The sequence below is a fragment of the Somniosus microcephalus genome, chromosome 7, assembly GCF_052327205.1.
Source record: "Somniosus microcephalus isolate GS21.2 chromosome 7, FLI_Smic_1.0, whole genome shotgun sequence".
Classification (NCBI taxonomy): Eukaryota; Metazoa; Chordata; class Chondrichthyes; order Squaliformes; family Somniosidae; genus Somniosus; species Somniosus microcephalus.
In genome coordinates this window covers 123,472,956-123,496,649 of record NC_140993.1, presented here as the reverse complement: position 1 = coordinate 123,496,649, position 23,694 = coordinate 123,472,956, and the positions used below count along the sequence as shown (strand labels likewise).

At 44.4% G+C, this 23,694-nt stretch overlaps 1 protein-coding gene across 1 annotated transcript in view; it reads left to right on the top strand.

Annotated features, from left to right (window-relative positions):
* LOC147114870 (peroxidasin homolog) overlaps positions 1–23,694 on the top strand; it is a 1,146,739-nt gene that overhangs the window by 635,230 nt on the left and 487,815 nt on the right. Inside the window, exon 8 of the mRNA XM_085992898.1 lies at positions 21,283–21,400. Coding sequence (XP_085849024.1) covers positions 21,283–21,400 — 118 coding nt within the window. The remainder of the gene's footprint in view (positions 1–21,282; positions 21,401–23,694) is intronic.

Here is a 23,694-nt window from a genome sequence, read left to right as displayed (position 1 = left end):
CAGAGTTGATTCGGAATCAACGTCGTTGTTGGGTTCGTCTGCTTCCAATATTCCCGATTCTGAGATAGATGCAATTGGTATTTCGGTTTCATCACCAGGTGTATCGGATCGTGGTGTGGAAGTGATGTTTTCCAGTGACTCTAGAATCTGGTCAGCATGGCGTCTTACAATGCTCTCTCCAACGTCCACGGTATACATTAGAGGTCCTTGCCGTGTACAGATCGTTCCTGGCTGCCATTTCTCTGTGCGGTAGTCCCGGGCCAAAACCTGTTGACCTATCTTAAAACTCTTGGTCGGCCTTTCATTCATATTCTGAAACTGCCTGTTCTCCACATCTCTTCTGATGTTTGGCTTAACCAAATCCAAGCCGCATCGTAGTCTTCGATTGAAGAACATCATGGCTGGAGTTTGGTTGGTAACCGCATGTGTCGCATTCCGGTAGGCAAACAAGAAGTTATCCACCTTGTGTTGTAGGGGTATGTCTTCATTACACATTGCCTTGATAGCCTTCTTGAATGTTTGAACGAACCTCTCAGCCAATCCATTGGTGGCTGGATGATATGGGGCGGATGTGTAATGCTTAACACCATTGTTCTTTAAGAACCTCTGGAACTCTTCAGACACAAACTGTGGTCCATTGTCGGAGCAAATCTGTTCAGGCAGCCCATTTCTGGCGAATATGGTTCGTAAGACTGTGATAGTTTTTTCTGTGGTGGTTGAGGACATTTTTATTACCTCTGGCCACTTTGAATGTGCATCCACTGCAATTAAAAACATTGAGTCCATGAATGGACCAGCAAAATCAATGTGCACCCTTTGCCATGGAGATGAGGGCCACTCCCATGGATGTAGAGGGGCTTGTGGTGGGGCGTTTTGGACCTTCTGGCATCCTGTACAGCTCTTGGTCATCTCTTCGATTTCTCTATCGATTCCCGGCCACCACACAAACGCTCTGGCTAAGTTCTTCATTTTTACCCCTCCCAGATGACCCTCATGAAGCTCATTGAGCACTCTATCCTTCAATTTGGGTGGAATTACTACTCTGGATCCACACATCAAGGTTCCTCTGCACACTGACAGCTGTTCTCTTCTCGGCGAGAATGCTGGCAACAGTGGTTCGCCATGTGCTGGCCATCCCTTCACCGTTAAATCATAAGCCCAGGAGAGTGTCGGGTCATTTCGTGTTTCCTTTTCTATGTTTGCATTCGTCACAGGTAGACATTCGACGATGGTCGAGTGGAATATCTCCACTGGATCCACTGCAGGTGCTTCTTCCACCGTCGGCAACGGTAGGCGCGACAATCCATCAGCATTCCCATGCTGTTTAGTTCCTTTGTACTCGATGTCATATTGGTGTGCCCCTAGGAAAAGGGACCACCTCTGTAGCCGTTGTGCTGTCATTATCGGGACGCCCTTCTGAGGGTTGAAAATGGAGACGAGGTTGATGATCAGTTAGTAGAGTAAATTTCTGACCGTGCAGGTAGTGATTGAACTTCTTCACCCCCCACACCAGGCTGAGGGCCTCTCTGTTAATCTGGGCGTAGTTACGCTCGGCTGCAGTTAACGAGCATGACGCAAAAGCTATCGGCCTCTCTGAACCAAATAGGAATTTATGTGACAGTACCACTCCAATTCACTAGGGAGACGCATCACACGCCAGTCTTATTGGTAGTGATGGGTTGTAGTGAGCCAATACTTTTCTTGACGTGATTAGGTCTTTACTCTTCTGAAAGGCCCGCTTACATTCATCGCTCCATTTCCATGCTACTCCAGTTTGTAGTAGGGCGTTCAGTGGGTGCAGAATTGTGGACAAGTTCGGCAAAAACTTATGGTAGTAATTCACCAATCCGAGGAATGACCTCAGTTGCGACACATTTTCAGGCGCTGGAGCCTTAACTACCGCTTCAATTTTGTCAGGGGACTTATGTAACCCCTCTTCATCAATCACGTGGCCACAATACGATATCTGTTTCGTAAAAAACTCGCACTTGGGGCGATTAGCTCGTAGCCCATGTTCTCTTAGTCTAGTGAGCACCTGCTCTAGGTTGGCAAGGTGTTCACTGTCATCTTCACCTGTCACTAGGATGTCGTCCAAGTAACACTGAGTCCCCGGAATCCCTTGCAGGAATTGTTCCATCGCTCTTTGCCATATCACCGGAGCTGATGCTACTCCGAATACCAGTTGATTATACTGGTAAAGACCTTTGTGAGTGTTTATCGTGAGATACTTCCTAGAGGATTCTTCAACATCCATCTGCAAATATGCTTGTGCTAGGTCAATTTTTGTAAAATGCTTCCCTCCAGATAGTGAGGCGAAAATATCTTCTATCCTCGGGAGAGGATATTGTACTGTGTGAAGGACTGGGTTCACCGTCACCTTGAAGTCCCCACAGATGCGAACCTTCCTTGGCTCCTCAGACTTATTGTTTAACGTTTTCTTCATGACAGGAACGATGGGTGTCGCCCAGTCGCTCCAGTCTACCTTAGATAACACGCCTGCATTCTCCAGATTCTCCAGCTCTGCCTCGACGGCTGGGCGAATTGCATATGGTACCGGTCTTGCTTTGAAAAACTTGGGAATTGCATTCTCTTCTATTTTTATCGAGGCGGTTACGCCTTTAAGAGTTCCCAGTTCTTGTTGAAATACCTCTTTGGCGTTAGCTAAGATTTTTGACAATCGTCCAGGTGTGACGTCGTCATCCTTTTTACCAGCCACCGTCAGTGCCTGAATGGAGTGCCAGTCTAAACTTATCTTTCTGATCCATTCACGTCCCAATAACGGTGGTCCACCATCTTGCAGTATGTACAGATACAATTTCCGTATTTCCTTGCCGTTGTATTCAACAGGCACCCTTATTTTCCCTCTGGGGTATACTTTTTGCCCCGTATACGTCTTCAAGACAATGGATGTCTCTTTCAAGGGTATGTGTGAGAATAGCCGCTTGTAGTCTTGTCGATTCATGACGGTCCGGGCTGATCCTGTATCCAATTCCATTTTGACTTGGGACCCTGCTATCGTGAGGGTGACCCAAATGGTTCGGTGATCCTCTTTTGCGATTACGTTGTGAAGTTTGAGACAGCTTAGTCTCTTGTTCCCGGATTCACTATCGCTCATCTGGTCTTCGGAACTACTGTCCGTCATCTTTTGTACTTTCCTGTACTGTTCCTTAGTAGCCCTTTTGTTGTCGTTAGTCTTCTTCCCAGACCTGCAAACTCGTGCAATGTGTCCCATCTTTCCGCATTGTCTGCATATTTTGTCCTTGGACCAGCAGTCCTTCTGGTCATGGGTTCTGCCGCAGCGATAACATTTTTCAAACCCCCGTGTCATTTTGTGGGTGCCGTATTCCTGTGGCTTTTGCTGTATTTCCGCAGCTCCCCTTGCTGCTGCTTCGTACGATACTGCCACACTGAAAGCCTTATCTAGCGTCAGCTCTTTCTCTGAGAGTAACCTCTTCTGGGTTCCTTCACTCAGGAGTCCACAGACAAATTTGTCCCGTAGGGTATCTGCCAGTCCTGCTCCGAACTGGCAGTGCTTTGATAGCTTGCGTAGTTCCGTAAGGTAATCAGCATTGCTCTCATCTTTATGCTGATTTCTCCTGTGGAATTTAAATCTTTCTGCTATCAGCAGCGGTGTCGGATTTAGGTGTTCCTGTAGGATATGAACAATTTCATTATAACTCTTCGCCATCGGTTTGGCTGGAGTAATCAGGTTCCGCAATAGGCCGTACGTTCTTGCGCCCATTAAGTTTAGTAGTACCGATGCCTTTTTCTCATCGGCTACTTCGTTTGCCTCGCAATATACTTCGACTCTTTCCACATACATGGTCCAGTCTTCTATTGCATTATCGAAGGCAGTGATATTGTCAGTCTTCGGCATCTTGGAAATCTGAGATGGCACCTACCGCGCTTTGCCTTCTTCCCCGATTTAACAAAATGGCGCCTCCCGTGACTTCCGTCTTCTCCGCTGCTGCTAGCGCTGTTGCTGGCGTTTTATGCCTTGATGGCGACGCCCTATGGTCTTCGCGCACATTCCCCCGCGCTGCTGCTAACGCCGCTCTCCGCGGTTCCCGTGGCAAACTGCAGCTCCTCGCGGCTTTCTGCGCTTCTAATTTCTTTTATTTCACCGTCATCGGAGCAACCCTGCGGGACACTTTCCTCCCTCTTCTCGGGTCTGTACGCTGCCCGGCTTCGTAGCACCGGCCGCGCCCTGTGTGCTCCACCCTCTCTCTCTCTCCTCTTCCCGATAATGCTGCTCGGCCCCGTTGAAAAGCCACCCGATCGAGCTCTAGCCCGCCACAGCCCAGGAAGGATCAGTGTACTACCTGCCACCAGCCTGATTAGCTGGAACACCATCGACAGGATAACCAAGCCCCACTCTCGACAGCCTCTCCTGCAAATCTTTCACTCCAATGAATCAGAGGCGGTTGCCCACGGTCGACGCCCGTTTCTTCTCATTGTTTTATTTTATTTTATTTTTTTTTCCTTCTGGCCTCGACCTCTGACAACTTTGCTTCAGGGATGGATCCCCATGAAGTGGTGCAGACTGTAGGTAAGTTCGGATCTGCTCGTCGCCAGTGTTATGTCCGTGTGTAATTGAGACACGGACTGCAGGAGTTAGTTATAACAGGTCTTTACTGAGTGGAGACAAACTGGAACTAACTATGCAAAGTTACTACACAGGCTTATATACAGGGGTGGTCACTACTGGTACTGCAGTATACAGGGGCTGCAAAATATAGTTCCTTCTGCAAAGTACATACACTACACTTCTAACCTTGGAAAGTGAAGGCCTATGAAATGGTAGCTTTTATAGACCATTTGCAGCTGTCAAGTTAGTAAATCTTCCCTTGCTGACACAACAGCTGACCTACTTACCTGATGTGATCCCCGAGCAATGGGGAAGCCATTGGCGAACTCTAAAAATCTAAAGGTAAGCTTAAAATAAGATTTAATTGCCTCTTAACAATGCATTTCATGATTGAAATTATCTCCCCTGCCGCTTGGTGTCGGGTTTATTCAGCGCTGACAGACCCGACACCTGGGAGACTCGCGTGGAGGCGACTTGACAGTGAGTTCCCGACCCATTGTCAATCTTTTCTATCTTGACAGCAGACCCGCCTCCGAACGCGCTCTCTCAGCGCTGGTAAAATTCCAGCCTCTGTGTTTCCTGGAGAAGGACACCTAAATCTCTCTGAACACCAACATTTTACAGTTTCTCACCATTTAAAAAAATTCTGTTTTTCTATTCTTCCTACCAAAGTGAATAATTTCACATTTCCCCACATTATACTCCATCTGCCACCTTATTGCCCACTCACTTAGTCCATCTATATCCCTTTGCAGGCTCTTTGTGTTCTCCTCACAGCTTATTTTCCCACCTAGCTTTGTATCGTCAACAAACTTGGAGACATTACACTCGGTCCCTTCATCTAAGTCATTAATATAAATTGTAAATAGCTGAGACCCAAGCATTGATCCTTGTGGCACCCCACTAGTTACAGTCTGTCAACCTGAAAATGAGCCTTTTATCCCTACTCTCTGTTTTCTGTCTGCTAATCAAGCCTCTATCCATGCTAATATATTACCCCAACCCCATGAGCCATATCTTGTGCGGCAACCTTTTATGTGGCACCTTATCGAATGTCTTTTGGAAATCCAAATATACTACATTCACTTTATCTCCCTTGCTAATTGCATCCTCAAAAAACTCTAATAAATTTGTTAAACATGATTTCCTTTTCATAAAACCATGTTGACTCTGCCTAGTCGTATTATGATTGTCTAAGTGCCCTGTTACCACTTCCTTAATAATGGATTCCAGCATTTTCCCGACAACTGATGTCAGGCTAACTGGCCTGTAGTGCTCTGTTTTCTCTCTCCCTCCTTTCTTGAAACATATAAGATTCTGAGGGGAATTGACAGGGTAGATGCTGAGAGGTTGTTTCCCCTGGCTGGAGAGTCTAGATCTAGAGGATATAGTCTCCGGATAAGGGGTCGGCCATTTAAGACTGAGTTGAGGAGGAGTTTCTTTACTCAGAGGGTTATGATTCTTTGGAATTCTCTACCCCAAAGGACTGTGGATGCTGAACCATTGAGTATATTCAAGGCTGAGATAGATCGATTTTTGGACTCTAGGGGAATCAAGGGATATGGAGTTTGGGCGGGAAAGTGATGTTGAGGTCGAAGATCAGCCATGATCGTATTGAATGATGGACCAGGCTCAAGGGGCCATATGGCCTACTCCTGGTCCTAATTCTTATGTTCTTATGCTCTTAAACAAAGATAATGTTGCAGGTCTGTGACCTTTCATCAGAATTGGAAGATGTTAGAGATGTACAAGTTCCTCGAACACCCTACCTAATATCATTGTGGGAGAACCAACATCACAAAGACTGCAGTGATTCAAGATCCACTAGGGTCAGATAAGCCCACCACCACCTTCTCAGTGCAAGTAGGGATGGGCAATAAATGCCGGCCTTTCCAGCATCATCTATAACCTGTGAACAAATAATAAACATTTATTTTTCCAGTGACATTATCAAATTCCTTTCAACTGACCATGTAACTTGAGAGAACTACCAACAATCTATTGTCCACAAGAATGATGTCATTGGATAGAAATTTTACGATATTACTGTACATAGAATTTTGTACAAAATGCCTTTTCCCAGGCAGTTTGAAAAATGGAGGGCTGCGAGGCTATGTTACTAACTATGATTAGTATTGTGTGGCAATTCAGCACAACACCCTTTCCTTTTAAGGTACTTTCTAGTGTGGTTCTTTATTAGCAGCAACATTGCACTGTAAAGATATAGAAATACCAATTTGGGGCTAGAAATTCAGCTCCTTTGTGTCTGCCGTTAGTGCCTCCGGGGGGGGTGCAAAGGGATGGAAAGAGCAACTCCCGAGAAATTCAGCGGAGCATTGCTGAGACGCTACCTTATAGCGGCGCACTTCCATCAATAATTCCCCGGGCCGCTGCGCCCCGGCACGCCCCCTTACTGCCCCATGACACAAATTCGGCTGCGCCCTGTGAGGCTGCCGCGGGCGATGTTAGCATCAGCCTCGCAGGTTGCGAACTGGGCCGACCTCGCTCACGGGGTGGTATTTAAAGGGGCGGTGCAGCCACAACCCACACCGCCATTTTCTTTTTTTGGCTGACCTCTAGGTTGGCCCTCCGTGGTGGGCCGTGGCGTAGTCCTGGCCGCCATCGCGCAGCCCGGCACTGCGTCTCGGCGCCTGGCTGCTGCCATGGCACCACGCCACCCTGGTGGCCTAGTGTGGATCATCGGAGGCCCTGCAAAGTGCGCAGCGACCTTCCCCTTTAACTGAAGGGGAGGAGCATTGAAACGCAACAGGCCGCCGCGGAGCACTGGGGATCGCGCCCCAGCTTCGCCTCGGTAACCGCCCCACCAGGAAATGGAGCGCCCGAAATTGCGCTCCAGTTCCTGTGTGGGGCGGTAAGCCGAATTTAGCGGCCGGGGCATTTCTTCCATGACGGGCACTAAATGTCCAGCATTAATGGGGCGTAACCGAATTTCGCGCCCCAAATGTCAGCTGCCAGTATATTCCCTCAACACCTTTCCAACATTAAAATGATTGAGTTTTCAAAGCGCTTTCAGACTCTAGTAAATTTATTCCCAACCTTGAAAGTACTGTTTGATATCTTTTAGCAGAGGTACAATTATAGTCTTGAAAAAAAGCCCTGTCAAAGCTTAGTTACTGAAATTTATCTCCAAAATATTTTCTGCCCCATTCTGAAAGTATCCTCTATTGTGCTGGGTAGAAGCAAGATTGTTGTCCATAGTATGACATTGGCCCAGAAATTCGGGTCTCTACGGGTGAGTACGCACGGGATACTCACCCGTAGGCCCAATGGAAATGCCGGTTTTCTGGATGCACTACGCATGCGCGGGAAACCGGCACTTCTGTTCCTCTGAACGAAGGGGTTCAGAGGTCGAACGTGTGTGCAGGAGGGGCTGCGCATGTGCATCGAACTTCAGTGTTTTTTTTACAGGTTTTCCTGGGAACGTAAGCCTGCAGAATTTAGAAATGTAAAAAGCAGGCATAAGGCCTGCTTTTTACAAGGTAAATGGTGAATTAATTAAAATTAAAACATTTTTTCCACAGGTTTATTATCTTTAAATACTTTAAAGCAAGGTAAGTTTATTTTTAGCCCCATTAGAAAATAAAATTATTTTTTTCAAAAATTTAAATTATTGTTTAAATAGTTATTTCATGTAATTTATAGTTTATTTCAAAAATGTGATTTAAAAAAAAAATTATTTGAAGATTTAGTGCTATTTTGGGGCCGTAGTATTTATAAGTCTTGATAGCACTTCCTGTCAGACTTCTGGAGCATTCCCTGCTCCGATTGGCTCCCCATAGCCCACGTGAACCCAGGGGACGCTGTGAACTAACTTCGCCGCTGGGATACGCAAGCACTGCGCAGCGGCAGCTGGAGGAGGCCCAGGATCAGAATCCCATGCGGCCCCACAGCACAACGGCAGGCGCGTATTTGTAAGTGCAGGTCGGGGGCTTTCTGGGCCATTAATTCCAATTTTTGCTTGGGCCAGTGCAAGCCGTGTGTATTCTTAAACGTAATGGGCCAGAAATTCGGGTCAGAGGCTTCCCGCAGGCGCAAGCCCCCAACCGGCACTTACAAATACGTGCCTGCCGTTGTGCTGTGGGGCCGCATGGGATTCTGATCCTGGGCCTCCTCCAGCTGCCGCTGTGCAGTGCTTGCGTATCCCAGTGGCGAAGTTAGTTCGCAGCGTCCCCTGGGATCATGTGGGCCATGGGGAGCCAATCGGAGCAGGGAATCTCTATTCATAGATTTGACAGGAAGACCTGTCAAATCTATGAATAGAGATCGGCCCCAAAACCTAAGTAAAACTTCAAATACATTTTTTTTTAAATCACATATTTAAAATAACTATAAATTACCTAACTTAACTATTTTAAACAAAAATTTTAATTTTTGAAAAAATTAATTCAAGTTTTTAATGGGGCTAAAAATAAACTTACCTTTCTTTAAAGTATTTTAAAATGATAAACCTGTGGAAAAAATGTTTTAATTTTACTTAATTGACCTCTTACCTTGTTAAAAGCAGGCCTTGTGACTGCTTTTTTCATGCGCAGCTGCTAGGGACTTACCCGCATGGTGAAACGTGTAAAAAAAAAAAAATCAGAAATTCCAGGCGTACGCGCTGCCTCTCTGGCGCATGCGTTTGACCCTCGAACCCCTTCCTTCAAGGGAACAGAAGTTCCGGTTTCCAGCGCATGTGCAGTGCATGCACGAAATCGGCACTGTTGTTGGCCCTACGCGTGAGTACACGTGTACTCACCCGTGGGGACCCGAATTTCTGGCCCTAAACGGTTCCATAGCCTCTACTTCTCTATTCTCACCATCATTAACTTATCATTGCCAGCTGGTATATGACTCAGAACTCCATTCAACATTACTTTAGAATGCTGTAGCCCTTCAGGTTTAGATGAATAAATTAGCTGAGTCCCAACTTTTTAGCTGTACCATTGCACAAACTGCTATTCTTCATGTTCACTAAAAGTAGTAATGAACATGGCATGCGGGCAGTAACAGATGTATTTAGTTAGGGCTACAGTTATACTGCATTACCATCTAAGACCAGAAGGTACACCGTGTGAAGCTTAACTAGCATGACCATTGTTATATTGTGTACTGGGTGGGATTGTAACTCACACTCTAACCACCAGGAGTGAACTCCTATATATGTGTGTTTGGACTAGTACGTTTATGGGCCTGGAAATTTCTGGGGTCCTGACGCAAATGCAGCGGAGCGGGACTTATGCCCACTGAAATTGGAGGAATCTGAACCTATCAGAAATTTTGGCTTCAACTAATCTAAGTAATGCTTGTGGGGCAAGGATGGGAGTCCTGTCTGTTGGGGGTCAGATATGCCAGAGATCCTGGAAAATTTGGGTGTGAAATTCAACTTCGGCAGGGATGCAAAATGGGAGGTAGCTAATCAAATGCAGAACTTTGATATGGCTCAATGTGGAGGCACTGAATGAATAGCTGCGGGTCTTGGGGACAGTTGGAGAAGTTAATGACAACTGAATTGCAAATTGTACAGGGAAGCATCTCAAAGTGACTAAAGGATATTCAGTTGAATCTCTCTTGGGGATGTAAAGATCTTTCTGATTCCATGAGATTTGTTATCTCACTGATCGCCAGAATTCTGTTCCCAGTACCTGTGGATAAACTGGTGTGCGTGTCACAGAGACTGTTTACCCTCACTGCAGTGGCACAGAAGAGCTCCCACAGAAGTCTTCATGTTTGTAGGACCAGGCTGCCAAGCAGCCCATGAAAAGTCAGCCTATCCCATGTCCATCCTAGGACTTGGGAGATCTGAGAGAAGGGCCACCTCCATCTGAAGAGGCTCACAGTATTTTGCAGAGAATAGCACAGAGAAAAGGTTGTGTCATCATAACAGTGTGCATAGTGACAGAACCAAATAATGCTTTTGTAATAAATACAGAGAATGCTGGAAATACTCAGCAGGTCAGGCAGCATATGTAGAGAGTGAAAGAATTAATGTTTCAGGTTGATGACCTTTTGTCAGAACTGGAAAAAATTAGAGATGTAACAGATTTTAGGCAAGTGCAGGGGCAGGGAAAGGGGGGAGTGGAGGAAAGAACAAAAGGGAAGGTCTGTGATAGGATGGAAGGCAGGAGAGATTAAAAGACAAAAGGGATTATGGTGCAAGGCAAAAGGAGATGGTAATGGGATTCTGCCATCCCCATTTACACCTCTTCTAGACTCATCTTTTCTTTCTTTACATCTGTTACATCTCTAACTTTTTCCAGTTCTGACCTGAAACGTTAAATCTGTTTCCCTCTCCACAGATGCTGCCTGACCTGCTGAGTGTTTCCAGCATTCTCTGTTTTTATTTCAGATTTCCAGCATCCGCAGTATAATGTTTTTGTAAATAGTTGTTAAAAATCTATGAAATATTTGATGTAAGGACTGCTTGGTGTTTGGTTCTAGGAACATAGGAACAGGAGTAGTCCGTTGAGCCCCTCGAGTCTGTTCCGCCATTCAATGACATCATGGCTGTTCTGCGACCTAACTCCATATACCCACCTTTGGCCTATATCCCTTAATACCTTTGATTTTTAAAAAAAGCTATCAATCTCCAATTTAAAATTAACAATTGACCTAGCATCAATTGCCATTTGCGGAAGAGAGTTCCAAACTTCCACCACCCGTTGTGTGTAGAAGTGTTTCCCAATTTCAATCCTGAAAGGTCTGACTCTAATTTTTAGACTATACCCCCTAGTCCAAGAATCCCCAACCAGCAAAAATAGATTGTCTCTATCTACCCTAGCTGTTCCCCTTAATATCTTGAAAGCTTTGATCAGATCACCCCTTAACCTTCTAAATTCTAGGGAATACAACCCTAATTGGTGTAATCTCTCCTCATAACTTAAGCCTTGAAGTCCGGGTATCATTCTGGTAAACCTACACTGCACTCCCTCTAAGGCCAATATATATTTCCTAAGGTGTGGTGCCCAGAACTGCTCACAGTACTCCAGGTGTTCTCTTGTATGACAATGGATTACAGGTAATGTGGATACTGATGCTCATAATTAGGATGTGACGGCTAACTATGAGAAGCAGGGTTGGTGAGATGGGCTTAGACTTCCAAATAATAGAACTTTACTCACCTGTGAAGGTGTCGGAATGAGTCTGTCTCTAGCTATCTAGCAACCATTGCCACTGTGTCTACTTCCTGTTCTGCATACACTGGCGCTGGATCTATAGCATCATGAGTGTCACCATCAGGCTCTCTGGCATCTCCTATTAATCCTTTCCTAATTGCAAGATTGCAAAGCACACAATTCAGGAGATGGTGCTGGTCGTATACTGCAAGGCACCCGGATCCCATCCAGACACCGGAACCTCCCTTTGAGCATTCCGATGGCTTGCTCATTCCTTATCCATGCAGTGTCAGCTGTGGCTCAGTGGGTAGCACGCTCTAGGTGGGAGGGGCTAGGAGTGAGCCAGGTGTTACTGGTTGCCTGATTGCAGCTGGGAGTTGGAGGGAGTTTTGTAAAAAGTTGGTGGTGGGTTTTGGGGTTTTGTTTTCAGGTTTTAGGGCCTTCTTGGCCCACAAAAACAGCCAGATGGCTGCTGAGGGGTCCGGAGTGCCGGGCCCCTCAGAGGACAGTGTTCCCGAGAGGAATTTAATTAGGGAAGAAACTGTGGTGGGAAAGGAAAAAAAAAGGCCCAAAGATTTGAGCCGGGACCCCAGGAGGTTTAGTAAAGAAAACACGGTGGTGGTGCAGTGTGAGGATAAGAAGATTCGAGCTTGGGATATTATCCAGGCGGTTCATGAGGACTGTGGCGAGGGAAGCTGCTTTGCCTGCCGACCAAAGCCGAATGTGGGATTCGAGGTGATGGTCAGTGGCCGTGAGGAGGTGGAAAGACTGTTACTCAGTCTGAAAGTTGGTGAGAAATTCTTGGAGGTGACTCTGCTATATTCAGAGGAGGTGGTGGTTTCATTTTTAAACTTGCCAGTTTACACTGAGGATGAAGTGCTAAGCAAAAAGTTGGAGTCGTGGGACATTAAAATTAGTTCTGCAATAAAGAGGAGGTACTATCCGGGAACACGGGTAGCAGACGGAACCCAGTATGTAAAGGTGCGGTTCCCAGAGGGGGTGAGGTCATTGCCGTACAGTATGAAGTTCGAGACACTGGAAGGAGTGCAGTACTTGCGTGTGCTGCATGATAACCAAGTAAAGGTGTGCTATTATTGTCTTGGACATGACCATCTCATAAGAAACTGTCCAGACCTATATTGTTACAATTGCAGTGAGTCGGGACATATTGCTCGGAGCTGCAAGGCGGAGAGCTGTGGGGTGTGTCACAAGGGCCCCACCTGCTGTGAGTGTGTGGCAGAAGGGAGCGATATGAGTGATGAGATGGGAGATGGAGCAGGAGATGAGAGTGGAACGGCCGGAGGAGCGGTGCAGTCGGAGGACACAGCCGGTAAAATGAAGGAGAAAGGAGCATAGGAAGAGGCAGAGGATGGCGGAGCGGAGAACGGGATGGAGATGGCGGAAAACACACCGATTGCTGTGGAAGGGAACTGTTATGTATTTTGTGTTCTCCTCCCACCTGTGGTGGTGCTGTCAAAGCAGATAAATGGTTGGGTGTTCTCTTGGTTAAGTTTAGCTCTCTTTGTTCGGAACTCTCCAGAACTTCCCTTTCCCTTCGAATAAAGCACTTCATGTTTGAATCTCTGAGTTCTGAGTTCTAATTGTGTCTAGGTAAAAAAGGTACCGACACAACAGGAACAAAGACAGCAGCGGGCAGCGAGGGTCGAGTGCAGACTCGAGCCTTAGTGCGGTTCAGCTCCCCCTGGGGAGTCTGGTGTCTGCGGGGGGAGAGGAGGCGGGAGCGGGGTGTGTGGTGGATGTGGGTGCTCCGGGGAGAGGCGGGGAGTCAGATATCTTGGTGAGCGGGAGGGGGCAGGACGGGGAGAGGGTGCAAGAGGCAGGAGCCTTAAAGGGACAGCAGGATGGGATCGGCGAGATAGAGATGTCAGAAGGGAACAATTTAGGTGCGCCATTGTCCCATGGAGAGAGGGAACAGGGTGCAAGGGTCAGAGGTGGAGATGTGGTCGAAGGGAGCGGCACAGTGGGAGAAAATGCGATAGCAGGAAGACTCTCTATGGGGGATGAAGTATCTGACGGGGAGCAGGATTATGTATCTGACAGGGAGCAGGCATAGGGGGTTGCAGAAGAGCTTGAGGGTGAGGAATTAAAGGGGGACAGAGACATGGAAGTCGGGGGTGGGGTGGCATCATGTGGAAAGGGAAAGGTTAGTGAGGGGCAGAATGAGGGAGGAAGGGCAGCTCCTGGGCCCAAACTTAATGCAAGGAAGAGGCTGAAACAGCAGGGAAAGTTTAAACAGGAGGTGAAAAAGAGTTGGAGGCTGCAGGAAAATGCAACAGCTGCCCGAAAAGTTGGGAAGGAGCATGTGAGGAGGGAAGGGCCAGAGATTAAATGATGGGGAGATTATCAGGCATACTTCCCTTCTTTGGTGCCATGATTACATTGGTCTCAATTAATGTGAACGGACTGAGGGGTGAGAGGAAATTGCAGCAGTTGTTGCAGGGTTTTAAAGGTGTGGACTTGTTGTGTCTGCAAGAAACCTTTTGGGATGAGGATATCCTAGAAAGAGTTCAGAAGGTTTGGAAGGGAGAGGTGTTTGCAAGTTGTGCAAACAGTAACCGTAGAGGGGTGGCTGTTTTGGTGAGTCCGTCCATAGAAGAGAATGTTGCCTTGGTGGACAAGGACACTGAGGGGAGACTTTTACGTCTAAGGGTAAAAATGGAGGGATTTAATTGCGATCTCTTTAATATCTATGCACCAAACGACCATTGCAAGCGTCGCGAGTTTTTTCAGGGGTTATTCACTGAAGCGGCAGAGGTGGAAAATCCTTGTATAGTAGGGGATTTCAATGTATTTTTATCTCGGATGGATATTTCAGCCCAGATGACCTTTAAGGATGATAACTCCAGAGGGATGATTGTAAAAATGATGGCAACTTTAAATTTGAGAGACTTATGGAGGGACCGGAACCCCATAAAAAGGGAGTTCTCCAGATCAGGTTGGGTGGGTGATGTTTTAAAACAGAGCCGAATAGATTTTGTGTTAATGCGGGAAGGGTCAAGTTCTGAGGTGATAGAGATTTGTTATAAAAAAAGTATTTTTTAGTGATCACTCGGCTTTCGTTCTGAGAATTAGGAACAGCAGAGTTAAGATTGGTTCAGGGGTGTGGATTTTAAACAATCAATACCTGAAAGAAATTGCTTATAAAGAAGGGATTATAAATATAATAAAGAATGCACGGAAGGAACCTTTGTTCTTGAAAGAAAGAAGAGTTTGGTGGGACAATTTCAAATATGAGGTAAAAGTTTTTTCGGTACGTTATGGGAAAAAGAGGGCGGCAGCTAACTGGCGTCGAGAAGAGAATATAAACAAAAGGTTTACGGATGTCTGTAAAGTAGTTGACGGAGGGGATAAGGGAGCGGAGATTAAGTTCCGGGTGCAAAAGGAAGAGTGGGAATTATTGCAAGCTGAAAAATGCAAAGGCTAGAGATACATTGGAGGGCGAAAGATGCACTAGATATTTTCTAGAGCAAGAGAAGCTGCGACAGAGATTGTCGTTAATTGAAGAGTTGAAGGTCGGGGAGAAGATTATTCATGAAAGTGGGGAGATTTTAGAGGCGGCTAGCAGCTTTTATCAAGAGTTATATACAGAAGAAGACATTTCCAATTTGGCGATGGAGGAGGTTACTGCTTTTATTGAAGAAGGTTTAAAGGAGGATGAGAGAAGCATGTGTGACAAAGAAGTAGGATTAGCGGAAATAAAAGTAGCAATAAGTGGAATGAAGGGGGGAAAAGCCCAGGGTCCGATGGACTAAGTGCAGAATTTTACAAAGAATTTTTCGAGATTTTAAGTCCATTGCTTTTAGGAGTTTTTAAGGAAATTAAAATTGAGGGAAGCCTGGCCCCATCTATGAGGAGAGGTATTATAAGCTTAGCTTATATAAAAATAAAGGGGATAGACGGGATCTGAAGAATTGGAGGCCTATCACATTATTAAATGTGGATTATAAGATCTTGGCGAGGTTTATGTCAAATCGTGAAGGAGGTGTTACCGCAGATAGTTTTGCCCTCTCAGTCCTATGGGATCATAGGCCGGGACATCGCAGACTCTGTGGTCTCAATCTGAGATGTGATAGAGCTCATGGAAGAGAGTGGGAGGGAGGCTTATGTATTAAAGATAGATCAAGAGAAAGCCTTTGATAGGGTCTCTCATGAGTTTTTATTGAAGGTTTTGGGAGCATTTGGTTTCAGGGAAACTTTCATTCAGTGGATAAGGATTTTTTATTCAAACATATTTAGCTGTGTTAAATGTAATGGTTTTTTATCCAAGTATTTTCCGGTACAGAAATCAGTGAGACAGGGTTGTCCCCTGTCTCCATTGTTGTACACATTGGTTGCAGAACCATTAGGTTACATGATGCGAAAGAAACAAGGTGTAGTGGGGATTGTGGTCCCCAGTTCTGGGCTGGTGTCGGTGATATACCAATATGCAGATGACACAACCTTAACATTGAGAAATAGGGAGTCAGTGAGGAAAGCTATGGATGTAGTGGAGGAATATTGTAGAGCTTCAGGAGCCAGAGTGAATTATAGTAAGTCCCAATGCCTGGTTGCTGGGAGGGGTAGGGAGGAAGGGTTGGGGGAATGTCCCTTTAAGGTGGTGGACATTTTGGAAGTTCTGGGGGTGCATATGGGGTGCAAGAAAGACAGGGATGAAGTGGATCGATTAAATTGGGAACCAAAGGTTATGAAAATTAAAAAGATTTTGGGAAGATGGGAAAGAAGGTGGTTGAAAGTGCAAGGAAGAGCGACAGTGGTGTCTGCTCTCCTGCTATCTAAACTATGGTACTTATTGACGGTGGAGGATATTCCCGAGTGGGCGGAAAAGTCAATTCGAGAGGCTTGTGTGAGATTTTTATGGGAAGGGAAACCAGTCTTGGTGGCTTACAATACCATCATTGGACGGAGAAATCAGGGGGGACTCAATTTCCCAGATATTGATTTGAAGAAAAAATCCTTTAGAATCAAATGGGTGAAGAGATTTCTTCAGAAGTCAAATACAAGTTTTTGGAAGAGTTGTTTTGAGCATTTTAAAAAATGAAGTGGGATAGGGGGGCAAGGGATATTGTATATGGAATACAATAATATGTTTTTGAAATCGATTAAACTTCTCCCGAGGTTTTATAAGGGGGTTGTAGAGACTTGGGCCCAATTTTTAAAAAGTGTGCAGTTTATGCCCAAGGGGGCTGAGGAATTTCTGGAACAGCCCTTATTTTTGAACAGGTGGGTCAACATCAAAGGAGAGGTTTTATTTAATCAAGCTTTTATAAAAGCTGGGATTATATCTGTGAAAGATGTATTATACGAGGTAATTCCAGGTTGGTTGCCGGAAGCGATAGTGAGGGACATGGTGTGGGAGGAGGATCAGGAGGTAGAAGAAAAAGCAATAGGTATCATGTATGAGAAGATTGTGAGGGCAATGCCACAGGATTGGATGGGAGAAATAAATGCGGAAATCTCCAAAGGAAGTAAAATGCGTCCTGCTTTTCCAAGCTTTGTGCTGGAGAAAGGGGGAGAGTTGGTTCACTTTGACAACTGTAATACCCGAGATTTCTATGAGGTATTTAGAGAATGGAGATTAAAGACACCTGCTGGTCAGAAGTTTTGGCAGAGTATATACCCACAGCTGGACTTCAACAGGATTTGGAAGGGAGTGTGGGTGAGTTTTAAATGTCCTGAATGGATTGAACTGGATTTCAAATTGGCTCATAACTGGATTTTTACCATGACGGTCTTGTGCAAGATTGGACGAGTGGAGGTGGCAACTTGCCCAGTGTGTGGGACACGGGATGAGACTCTGTCCCATTTACTGGTGTTATGTCCGCAGTTAAATGATTTTAAATACTATGTTCGACAGTTGTGTGGAGTTTTTTTGCTGGGTGGGGACTGAAAAGCGAGAATGGGAATCCCGTGGGACTCAATTTTGAGATGGGGATTGCAGGAGAGTCTGCCCGAGTCTAGCGGAGCGGCAATTAATTTAATGTTCAGTTTGGCTAGATTCGTGATTGTGCAAAGAAGGAATACACTGTTTTTTAAGGGGAGGAGAATCAATCTAAAAGAGTATTTTAAATATAAGTTGAAGGATCATTATAAGGCTCTGTGGTTGTTTTATACAGAAAGGAATTTAAGGATAGTATTTTACAACCAATTTTTAAAGTACAATCGATTAATATATGTTACAGGTGACAAATTAAACTTCAGGTTTTGATGTTAAAATGTGGTGGCGGAATGGCTGTGCAGAGCGGTGGAATTGATTTGTATCATACAATGTAATGATCACAATGTTGTAAATGTTCTTAATGTTCAATAAAGTATAATATTAAAAAAAAGTGGGTAGCATACTCACCTCTGAGTCAGAAGGTTGTGGGTTCAAGTCCCACTCCAGAGACTTGATCACATAAATCTAGGCTGACACTCCAGTGCAGTACTGAGGGAGTGCTGCACTGTCAGAGGTGCCATCTTTCAGATGATACATTAAACCGAGGCCCTGTCTGCTCTCTCAGGTGGACGTAAAAGATCCCATGGCACTATTTCGAAGAAGAGCAGGGGAGTTATCCCTGGTGTCCTGGCCAATATTTATCTCTCAATCAACATAACAAAAACAGTTTATCTGGTCATTATCACAATGCTGTTTGTGGGAGCTTGTTGTGCTGCACAAATTGGCTGCTGCGTTTCCCACATTACAACAGTGACTACACGCCAGAAGTACTTCATTGGCTGTAAAGTGCTTTGAGATGTCCGGTGGTCATGAAAGGCACTATATCAATGTAAGTCTTTCTTTCTTTCATATGTGCTTCATTGTAGTGCTACTCTACAGTAGTGGCGGCCATGCCTTCACCTGTCAAGGCCCGAAGCTCTGGAATTCCCTCCCTAAACCTCTCCACCTCTCTAGCTCTCTTTCCTCCTTTAAGATGCTCCTTAAAACCTTCCTCTGTGTCTGAGCTTTTGCCCTAATATCTCCTTATGTGGCTCAGTACCAAATTTTGTTTGATAATACTCCTGTGAAGCACCTTGGGATGTTTTATTGTGTTAAAGGTGGTATATAAATGCAAGTTGTTGTTGTTGGACCTTCGAAGAGGCATCATCAGCCATGGGAGTAGCTGGTGTTCTTAATTGGCCAGCTGCCATCTTGGCCCTTGCCCTGCTGAGACACTGGACTGATGAAGTGTAAAAGCATCATGACAATTCTCAGCATGTTGTGGCTTCTTGTGCAAGAAGCTTTGAGTTTATTAGCAAATGAGCTGCACACTTATGGAATGGAAACTTTTGCAGTTCATATAAATATGGCAGTTTATATTTGGGGCAAGCAATGTCATATGGGTGCAATCTTTAGCCCTGCAACCCTGGAGTATCCTGCAATTTGGAAAGATTTTTGAGTCATCTGTCTGGGAGCATTGTCAAATTGTAGAAATTAACTTCCCTGGCAAAGAGGGCATGAGTGACTTGCTTTATAGAGGGGTGGACAACAATTTGGCTGATCTGACAAAAATTCCTTGTGGCACCCTTAAATGACCCTGTAGCATAAAAGTTGATGGCTGTGGTCACTTTCTGTGCCACAGTCAGAGCTGCACATACTGTGGACTTTGCTTGCAGATCTATCTGCAACGATGAACAGAGCTGCTCCAAATATTTATGACTGAAGTGTAGCTTCCTGAGACAAAGCTCCTGGGAAAGTTCTCAGAAAATGGACCTGGCTTTATAAATCCTGCTGGATGGGATGGTCTGGTTCTCCTCTCATGCTGTCTGATTAATCTGCATTAGGTATCTCTCGGATCCTATCTCACTAATTGTGCTGAACTATAAGGGGTTGTTTTATTATCATTTGGGTAGCCAATTGGTAGAAATTGTGGGCTGATCTATCAGGAGGTGCAGCAGGAGACCTGAACTTTTTAGAGGGCTGGACTTCATTTAAATAGAACTGGCAAGGTGTTCATTTCAAACGGGCATCCTTGTGCTCCTCGCCGGATTTGGACTGCTGCAATATCGAGCCAACCAGAGGCTACTCCTCTAGCAGACATCGTAAGTCCCAAAAGGGGTCATGTTTTCAATTGTAGGTGTGCGGAGCTTGGGGCAGCAGCAGCCCAGATACATTTTCTAGGATGCGGAAGAGCACTCCTGCTCCTCCTGGCCTCACACAATATTTTTTTCACCTACCTTTGAGGGCTTCCACTTCTTAGCCGGCAGGTTCTACTGAGTGGAGCATCCACGGCAGTTGTTCTGTCCAGTAGACCATAAAAATGACCTTAGGGTTCTATAGAAATGTAATATGAGCCTGCTTTAAGTATCTTCATGAAGCACCTGCCTGGGTCAGGCTGGCATCTCAGCTGCCAATTAAACCAATGGCAGGAAGATGGTGGTGGGACAGAAGACCATTAAGTCTAACGATTTAATTTTAACTCCCATACTGTTGGTTCCCACCAAGCAGAGGGAGTTAAAATTCCTGTAATGCTTTCCAAGGGAAACGCAGAATTTAGGGGAGAGCTTTCCGAGTGAATTTTTTTTTGAATACCTACAGAAAGTCCCAAGATATGGCCAATTGAGTGGTGCCCCCCTTTAACTAAATACTTCCATCTTGATGAACAGATCCTAACAAACTGCAACTTTTAAACAATGCCACACATTCTCAAGGGTGGATGGGAAGGTAAAAGTCATGGAATTCAGGACGAATGACATCATCCTAGCCCGACTCCATGTGGCTCCCACTGGGAGAGTGGGTCCAAGCAATGTGAGAGGTCCTTTGTGAGGGAAGTTCACACTGCTTGATTTCAATGCCTTCTGGGGTTAGGTCAGAGACTGACTCCAGTGTTGTGCTGCCACTTTTGTCATGATGCACACCTGCATCAACACTAAAGCGGCAGTATAACTAGCCCTTAAGTGAAACATTGCTACTATTGTGTTATTTCTTATATATTCCTATTTTTCTACTCATTTTTCATACAGTAAACAAATGACCTCAGTGTTTCTTCATAGATTTAACTGATTTTAGCTAGTTAAAATGAAATGGCTAAACCAAGGCTAGTTTGCTTATTCCAGTAGGAATGTTAGAGTGCTGGCCAAGGCTCAGTGGGTAGCACTCTTGCCTCTGAGTCATAAAGTTGTGGGTTGTAGTCCCACTCCAGAGAATTGAGCACGGAAATCTAGGCTGACACTCCCAGTACAGTGCTGCCCTCTTTCGAATGCGATGTTAAACTGAGGCCCCGTCTACTCTCTCAGGCGGTTGTAAAAGATCCCGTGATACTATTTCGAAGAAGAGCAGGGGAGGTATCCCCAGTGTTGTGGCCAAAATGTATCCCTCAATCAAAATCACTAAAACAGAAAAGTGCTTTGGGACACCCGAGGACGTGAAAGGTGCTATATAAGTGCACGTCTTTCTTTCTTTACAAACAGAATCACAAATAGTATTGTCAAGATTGGTCCCCAACTTTCCATTACTAATAATTAAATAAAAGACAAAAATACCATCTTCAAGGGTAAAACTGTGAATGTACTGAAATTATATACTTTTGTTCTGAATACGTACACTGTTTAAATATGTGTGTATTGCAACTTTTTTTTTTCCAGAGAGACCCCGCATTACTTCACAGCCCCAGGATGTAGATGTAACCTTAGGAAATACTGTCTACTTCACCTGTAGAGCTGAGGGGAACCCCAAGCCTAAAATTGTCTGGCTGCACAATAAGTGAGTATGGCAGGAAAACTTTTGAGTTACTAGTTTGACGCTCAGAACTGGTAATAAATGACCCTTGGTAAACATAAACTTTGTTCATTGGCACACACTCAGCTTTACTGATTTTTTTTAAATGTAGAGATTTGAAGATAACTGCTATGATGTGCTCTGAGGAAATTGGTAACATCTAATTGAAATTGAGTTGAAATAAAATCTAATACTGTTATGCATTGAATTCAAGCAATATGAGAATCAATCACACTAAATAAACTAAACAGTTTTTGGGGAAAATTAAGCATGGTAAGGGTGAAATAAAAGATTTGTTTCTACATATTTTTATCCAGTAATTTTTCAGTTCTTTATTAAAAAGAGCGTATGAAAAATTACAGAAGCAAAAATGCCAATTGTCCCACTGAAGTTTACCTTTCTTCTGTAATCCTATATTTATATTGACTAACTGTCTCACCAAATGTTTTGTCTTAAAAATGTAATAAAATGCAAACATTCCATGCACTGACAAGGTTATTTTGAGTTAAGACAAATTTCTACCTGATCTTCCTTTGCCCCACCATTGGCGGCCATGCTTTCAGCTGCCATGGTCAAAGCTCTGGAATTCCCAACCTATACCTTTCTGCCTCTTGACTTCTCTCTGCTCCTTTAAGATCTGCCTTAAAATAACAGAATTACATAGAATATACAACACAGAAACAGGCCATTCGGCCCAACCAGCACAAGCCGGCGTTTATGCTCCACTCGAGCCTCCTCCCATCCTTTCTCATCCAGCTCTATCAGCATAACCCTCTATTCCCTTCTCCCTCATATGCTCCCTTTAGCTTCCCCTTAAATGCATCTAAACTATTCACCTCAACTACTCCCTGTGGTAGTGAGTTCCGTATTTCACCACTCTCTATGTAAAGAAGTTTCTTCTGAATTCCCTATATGATTTCTTGGTGACTATCTTATATTGATGGCCTCTAGTTTTGCTCTTCCCCACAAGTGGAAACACTCTCTCTGTGTCTACTGTATCAAAACCTTTCATAATTTTAAAGACCTCTATTAGATCATCCCTCAGCCTTCCCTTTTCAAGAGAAAAGAGACCCAGCCTGTTCATCCTTTCCTGATAAGTATAACCTCACAGTTCTGATATCATCCTTTTAAATCTTTTTTGCACCCTCTCCAGTGCCTCTATATCCTTTTTATAATATGACGACCAGAACTGTACACAGTTCTCCAAGTGTGGCCTAACCAAGGTTTAATACAAGTTTAGCATATCTTCTCTACTTTTCAATTCCATCCCTCTAAAAATACACCCTAGTGTGTGATTTGCTTCTGATAATGCCTTATTGACCTGTGTTGCAACTTTTAATGATTTGTCTATTTGTACTCCCTTTGCTCCTCTACCCCATTTAGATTCATATTTTCCAAATAATATGTGACCTCCTTATTTTTCTTACCAAATTGTAATATCTGACACTTGTCTATGTTGAAATTCATTTGTCAATTATATGCCCATTCTGCAAGTTTATTAATGTCTTCTTGTAAGTTGTTGCAGTCCTCCTCAGTATTGACTATCTCTCCCAATTTGGTGTCTGCAAATTTAGAAATTGTGTTTTTGATTCCAAAGTCTAAATCGTTAATATAAATTATGAGCAACAATGATCCCAGCACTTATCCTTGTGGGACCCCACTTCTGCCACTCTAAATAGCTACCGTTTACCCCTACTCTCTGCTTTCTATCTTGTAGCCAGCTAGTTATCCATTCTGCTACTTGTTCCCTGACTCTGCATGCTTTGACCTTAGTCATTAGTTTATTATGTGGTACCTTATCAAAGGCCTTTTGAAAATCTAGATATATTACAGCTACTATATTACCCTTGTCTACTCTCTCTGTTACCTCTTCAAAGAATTCAATGAAGTTGGCCAAGCAAGACTTCCCTTTTAACATCCATGTTGACTATGCATTATTATATTTTTGGTTTCTAGATGTTGTTCTATTTTCTCTTTTAGTAAGGATTCCATTATTTTTCCTACTACTGATGTTAAACTGAAAAGTCTATAATTCCCTGGTATAGGATTATTTATGACCTCCCATATTAGATGTTAGAGTGGGGTTCATACACCTGAATCCAGCTTAACAGAAGACCACACAGATACACTATCTCTCACAGAGATCTTTTATTTAACCATTAACACACATTAAATAAGTACTCATTTTAACTTGTCCTGGAGTTTTCAAGTGCCCGGTGGCCAAACTGGCAATCACTTGAAGTCTGTTGAAATCTTTAGACGCCGTTAGACCAGGATAC